At 46.5% G+C, this 6,473-nt stretch overlaps 1 protein-coding gene across 1 annotated transcript in view; it reads left to right on the top strand.

The window, feature by feature from the left end:
- NDUFB8 (NADH:ubiquinone oxidoreductase subunit B8) overlaps positions 1-6,208 on the top strand; it is a 7,563-nt gene extending 1,355 nt beyond the window's left edge. Inside the window, exons 2-5 of the mRNA XM_025215211.1 lie at positions 17-143; positions 665-764; positions 3,658-3,813; positions 5,989-6,208. Coding sequence (XP_025070996.1) covers positions 17-143; positions 665-764; positions 3,658-3,813; positions 5,989-6,081 — 476 coding nt within the window. The 3' untranslated portion in view covers positions 6,082-6,208. The remainder of the gene's footprint in view (positions 1-16; positions 144-664; positions 765-3,657; positions 3,814-5,988) is intronic.
- Positions 6,209-6,473: the final 265 nt, after the last annotated feature.

The following is a 6,473-nucleotide window of genomic DNA, read 5'->3' as shown; positions in this document are numbered from 1 at the left end:
GGCGGGCGGGGGTGAGGGGGCTGTCACGTGACACGCGGGGGAGCGGCCCGGGACGGGGAGGGTAGGGGCTGTTCCCCGAAGCTGCTCCACCGGGAGCCTGTGCAGGGAGGAAATCCCCCCCCTCCCCGCTGTCACTGCCCCAGGTAAGCTGAGACCCTGCACAGCCGGGAAGTGGCTCTGAAGTGTGGCAAGGGAGGTGCAGGGGGCAGGAGGGGATTCTCACCTGTTTTGGGGGTTTAAAGAAGTCCCCCTAGACTCCCTCAGCACAATCCGGTGGGAGAGGAGGGGGAGGAGGCCACAGCTCTGCACCCATCCTGGGCTCTGTACACAGGGATGTTTCAGCTGCCACAGGTGCGCCCACATCAGGGAGCTTGGTTTTCCTTCTGCTGTTGCCATAGGCCAAGTGGTCACAATCCCGTGTAGTGCAGGATTAGCTTCAGTTTGTAAAGGCGAAAAAAACCCCAACCTGGAGATGCAGCCTGGTACAGCGATGGCCATGGGAGCAGACAACATGCCTAAAATCTACAACTAGCATAGGTCTGAGCTTTGGTAGCTAAAGATGCCTCATTCTGCTCTTGCATTTTAATAGATTTTGGTACAGTTTTGCTGCCATACTGCACAGCATATATCAACTCATTTTCCTTTTTTGTCTTGTTTTGAACAGCTGTGGTGATTATCCCAAACTCCCTAACCGATCTCAAGAAGACAGAGACCCCTGGTATCCCTGGGACGATCGATTTCATAGACGAAACTGGGGAGAACCGGTAGGGAGTCTGGATCTCGTTCTTGTTCTTGTCCTCAGCTTGCTAAATTAGAGCTATTTCTGCTGAGCCTTAATGATGCATGAATGAGAACTTAATTTGTTTAATGTTTTCACTGTCCAGTTGCATGCCAACATTTTGAGAGGTGCTGTCTGTGAGAACAGAGGGTAATTTCCTGTGGTGTGTAGCCACAGAGGTGGAGGAAAACGGGTCAAGAACATCAGAGCAGTACCCTTTTGTACAAATGTCAAGTGATTTAATACCTGCTATAGTAAGAAGAAGGCTAAACCAGCCATACTGGGATTTGAACATGCATCAGAACCAAGTTGCTACAAACGTGTTAGGTAATAAGCAGTCACATCGGTGCAAGTCCTTTCAGTTAGGCCAGTACATTCATTACTGCCTCTTTATTCTATATTGCTTTAAATGGAATGAATGCTGGGTGGCTGTCAGAAGCTGTGAGAAACTTTTGATGCTGAAAAAAAGATTTTTAGAACTGCTGTTCGGATATACCATGTTCCTCATTCTTGAGCATCGCATCCCAATAACTAATAGCTCTTACTGATGAGAATATATAGTTTTCCCATGGGGGACTGAAACCTAACCCAAGTTGCTTAAATTAGTCAGTGACAGGAGCTGTCCCTTAGCAAGAGAACTAGAGAAAACATTAGCTTTTGTGTGTCTGTGCAGGGTATCAAAAGGTGTCCATCAAAATAGGATAATAACAGTTGGAGAGGGGTGATTAAAACAGATCAAGGAAATGTTTTTCACATAGCAACATCACAGCCATGGTGTTTGTTTTCTTTTTTCCTGTATGTTTTTAAATAGCCATGAAATCTTGATGAAGCTTCCTTGTAGAAGGAACAGAGAAGCTGCAAAAAAGATATAGGGCAAATGTGGGCAAAAAACGGCCTGCAGACTGGATCTGTCCCGTTAAGGGATTTGCAGCAGGTCCCTTGCCCCTTCCTGGCCCAGGTTTGTGCAGCAGCCTGGGCTGTGGCACATGTGGCTGGTCCTGCTGCCCCCAGGTGTGCAGTGGGGTTGGGGCAGTGGCTAGACTTGCTTCTGGGCAGTGCCCACAGCAGCGGCTCCTTCCTGCTGCTGCTACCAGTTTCTGTTGCTGGACCTGGCCCAGCTTCCTGGGCAGCCTGGCCCATCCACCCCACAACTACTGCTGGGGAAGCCAGACAGAGTAGGTGGGTGGGGTTTCCATGGAGACCTGCCTGGGACCCACGTAGGCTGGGTGTTCTTGGCTGGGTAGATGGGATGGGGCTGCAGGTAGCCAGGGAGCAGCATCTGGGATGGGTGCACAGCCGGGGCCAGGGCTGGGATCAGGATTACGGGGCAGTGACAGTGTGGGGCTGGGGCCAGGAGCAGAGCTGTAGTCTGTTCCTTGCACATCCTTATGACTGGCACATTCCACGGGCAAGGGCATGTGGGCAGCGGATTATGGCTCTGCCCCAGGCCCCAGCCCCACGCTGTCACCACCCTGCGATCTAGATCCCAACCCTGGCCCTGTCTCTGCCCACCTGTCTCACTCGTGGATGCTGCTCCTTGACTGCCTGCATCCCTATCCCATCTGCCCAGCTGAGTGTGCTCTGCCTGCTTGGGTCCTGGGCCAGTTTCCATGAAGACCCCAAGATTGCCGGGCTCTATCGCTGTGAAGCTGGGCCCTGGGATAGAGCCACAAGAGTTTTGGTGATATGTTTGGCGGGAGGAGGCAGTTCTCCAGCCCAGACAGCTCACCAACACTCCCTAGGTGGCCCTTCAGCCCAAATAATTGTCCACCCCTGGTTTAGGGAATCATCTTTTTGTTGAGCTTTTGGATACAACTTCACAAATTGCTGCAGTCATTATGGATACCCATGTATGGTGGGCTGTATTGCCTGAGAAAAAGGATTGAACTGCTATTTACTGTCCCTTAGAATGCAGAGGACTGGATTTGATGGCCAGGGAGGCCTCTTCCAATCTAATGTTCCTGTGAGATGAGACATGCCTGTTGCTCATACCCCCTCCTTACCCTGCCAATCAGTGGAAAACAAGTGCTTTCAATGAGATGAGGAGTGTGAAACAGTAAAGCTACTTCTGTTGCTGTGTCCTTGCTCATAAGAGTTGGCCTTGTAATGGTGGGAGTCTGTTCTCTCGTCACATCAGACAACTGTGCAGTCAGGTCTAGCTTCTGTGAAGTAGAACTTGGGGTAAGTAAAGGCAGTACATGGTCGGATATACTCAGTTGTCCTTATTCTGGATACATATTCAATCTAGTGACTCCTTATACTTAGGTTGTTTGATATAATTTTGGGGTGAAAGTCTCCTTTAGGTGGAGTTTTAAATGTATATTTGTTCAGCCTGCAGAGGCCATAATCCCAACTCCCGAACTATTGCTAATCAGACAGTACAAAATAATAGTGACTGTGGCTGTGCAGGCATGTATGTGGATGTAGAACCTGCTCCGAAGTGGCAAGAAGTCATTTGCCCTGGTAATTCTGCTCAATCCAAATGTGTCTTGGTGCTTGAACACCCTTGTAAATCACTGAGCTTTCTTTCCAAGCCTTTTCAGGAACACCATGAGAATAAATGGGACAGGCTCTGAGACCCATTGGAAGTGGTTGAGTAGACAAAGATGGGATCAGGGGATTTTTCAAATTGATGTAGCATCACCTAATAGGAGCGGGGTAGTGGAACTCAACCTGATATAATCTGATGCTTTCAACTGGCTGTGACCTTGGACAAATCGCTTAAGTCTCTCTCTGTCTGTATCTCCACCTGTAAAATGGGAATGATACTTTTAGCTTTCAGGTGTGTTTAATATATATTTAAGTGCTTTACATTTTTCTGAGAAATGCATAGTGATGTTGACATAATGCATAAATGATCTTCTTTCTTTGCCATTTAGATCCACTGGGACTTTGATATGTTTGTCCGGCCCCGTGTTGACACAACCGCCACTATGATACCTTGGAAAACCATGTGCACCTGGTTTTTTAGCGCTCTGGCCTTCATGATATTCATGTTCTGGGTTGGAGCGAAGTATCCATCCTACATGCCTGTGGTGAGAAATGAGGGGGAAATTATTTCTAGTAATTGCTTTGCCTATCCCTTCTAGATGTTCAGAGAGGGGTCCTCTCTGGACTCCTGAATTCAGACGGAGAGGCAAGAATGTGATAATGTGCACATGTGAAGTTCTGCTAGCTAGCTTGGCTCACAGGTGATTGTTCCAAATAGGGCTAGCATGATGAACTGAGCAGAAACAGATTTTTTTAATAAAAAGTCACAATGTTGGCTGAACTAATATTACAATTTGTCTAGACTTTGTGTATCAGACTATTCATTCACCTTTGTAGTGGATGTCTGAGATCTTTCTGGTTTGTTCAGTCCAAAAGGTCTACCTATGTTAAACCACATTTCCCTCTCCTCTATGTGGAGTTAGTGCTTCTCTTGTTAAGGATGCATGCTAGATATCCTCTAACAATATGAGACATAGAAATTACCCTGAACATGTTGCTAGAGGATGAATAATGCTACTGAAATAGATTGAAAAATGACAGTATGTTTGTTCACATTGTTTTAAAGCCATTATTAACCCTACTTTTAAAACCAAGTGTTCTTTTTGGAAGATTTTGATTCTTTCTAGAACTTGCTGTACTTCGATGCACAGTGCTTTTAACACAAGTGTTATCAGCCTTTAGACCAATGTGTATAAAAAGGAGGGAGGGGAAAGAAAGGAAAAAAGAACCAGACAACTAGCATACAGCCCTATACCAGCATTACTTGCTTGAATTTGATATAGAATGACCCTGGCAAAAACTAGAGTGGAACTGCACTGTTGTAGGTCTTGTGTTTCTGCAGTTATCTGGAAGGAAGTTTGCTGTAGGTAAAGGGCTCATCTGCCACCTAGTGGTGGGGTGCTGTAATAGCACCTACTGTGAACTTACTTCCCCAAGTAGGTGATGGTTTGTCCACTCGAAATCTTGGTGTAACTTGCAGAAGTGTACAAAAAACACAAATTGTACAGGTGGAAATAAGGCCTGGCAACATGACACTTCTTTGACTTCAGTACCAATGTTACTCTCTTCCCCTCTCTTAGAATTAAGCAGAATAGGTAGAATAAAAAGCTAGGACAACGTGAAAGTAAATTCATGATGTGTATTGTTTCCTTCATGCCCAAAGAGCAACAGCTGCAGAATGATGTGTTACTCCTTCTCAGACTACTAGCCCTTTTAGCTAGTGTGCTGTGTAAATGTGTCTTACCTCTCTTTTCAGATCAGACTGCACTTCATTGTGCTCTAGACTTCAATTTCTGCCTGTGGCGGATCCAGACTTTAAACTTTAGGGAGCAGAATAGAGTAGATTTACCTTTTGGATAGAACTTTCTGAAAACAATGTTTTACTCTGCTTTTTGACTTTGGACAAGCCTCTTAATGTTCTTCTGTCCCAGATTTCCCATCCAGAAGAGCAAAGTGATGCTTGTTTCAGAATAGTGCCATAAGGCTTGTTTAAGGTGGGCATGTCTGCACATGCATTTACTATGCAGTAAGTGATTTTTAGACTGTCATCTACATATGCAGCTGTTAATGCCTTAAGGTGCTGTAATGTGGCTCACCATCAGCCTGCCCTGGTCAGCACCCTGGACAGCCCCAGCCCTGGCTCTAACCTCCTCCTTGTGTTCCTGCCTCATGAGACCCATCGGAAGTGGTTGAGTAGACAACCAGCCCTGGCCCCGGCTGTGCACCTGTCCCAGATGCTGCTCCCTGGCTGGAGCTGCGGTTCTGGCAGCAGGGAAAGGCCCTCCCACAACTCCCTGCAGGGGAAGGGGGCAGCACCGCGCGTGCAGGGTTGGGGTTGCGTTATATGTCTGCAGTGACGGGTGCTGCTTTTCTTGCCCCATGGAGTGAGCTGCTCTTGTTGGCTCAGCCTGGGCAGGGTTGAAGCTGTGTCTGCTCCCAGTGTTGGTTTCTCTGCAACACTTACCTCTGTCCCAGGCACACGCTGGGCTTCCCTGTCACCAGGACACTGTCTGTGAGAGCAAATTTACTCCTGAGTTGGCATAAATTACTGTGCAGTAATGGTGCACATGTAGATGCACCCAGTGTGTTGAAAATACAAAACACTTTGAGAGAGTATTAAGTAGTGGGTGGTAGACCTTTTTTTTTCTCAACGTAAGTTAAATATAAATAGGTGACAAATAGCAGAATCAAATAAACAACTTTATCTGTTTCCTTTCTAGGGGCCAAAACAATATCCCTACAATAACCTGTACCTGGAACGAGGTGGTGATCCTAACAAAGAGCCCCCTGTAGTGAAGAACTATGAAATCTAAGCCTTGTGAAAATGCAGCTTTTCTCCTGGGTCAGCTGCTCTGGAGTTTTCCACAGTGTTCAACACAGGATATGCTAATGCTTGTTCTAAAAGGTTTAACTTCAAATAAATGCGTTTATGAAATCTTTTTTGATGGCTTTCCTCTGATTTGGGAAGGCCAGTGACAGCCCTGTAATTTCATTGCTTTGAAGCAGGCTAGAATCCTTTCTACATTATGCTGCTTTTGGAAGTGAAGGGGGAAGTATCTGATAATTATGGTCCTGTGTGTAATATGGAAACGGGGCATTAAAAGTAAGCCCTTTGTTATTTAGGTAGGCAACACTGCCCACTACCTGGAGGGGAGGGTGTTTAGTTTTTTAGGTGTTGCCAGAAAAAGACAAACTAGAACACTGA

The sequence above is a fragment of the Alligator sinensis genome, unplaced genomic scaffold (genome assembly GCF_000455745.1).
Source record: "Alligator sinensis unplaced genomic scaffold, ASM45574v1 scaffold264_1, whole genome shotgun sequence".
Taxonomy (NCBI): domain Eukaryota; kingdom Metazoa; phylum Chordata; order Crocodylia; family Alligatoridae; genus Alligator; species Alligator sinensis.
The sequence above is the reverse complement of the archived record's forward strand: the minus strand, read 5'-3'. Positions and strand labels throughout refer to the sequence as shown.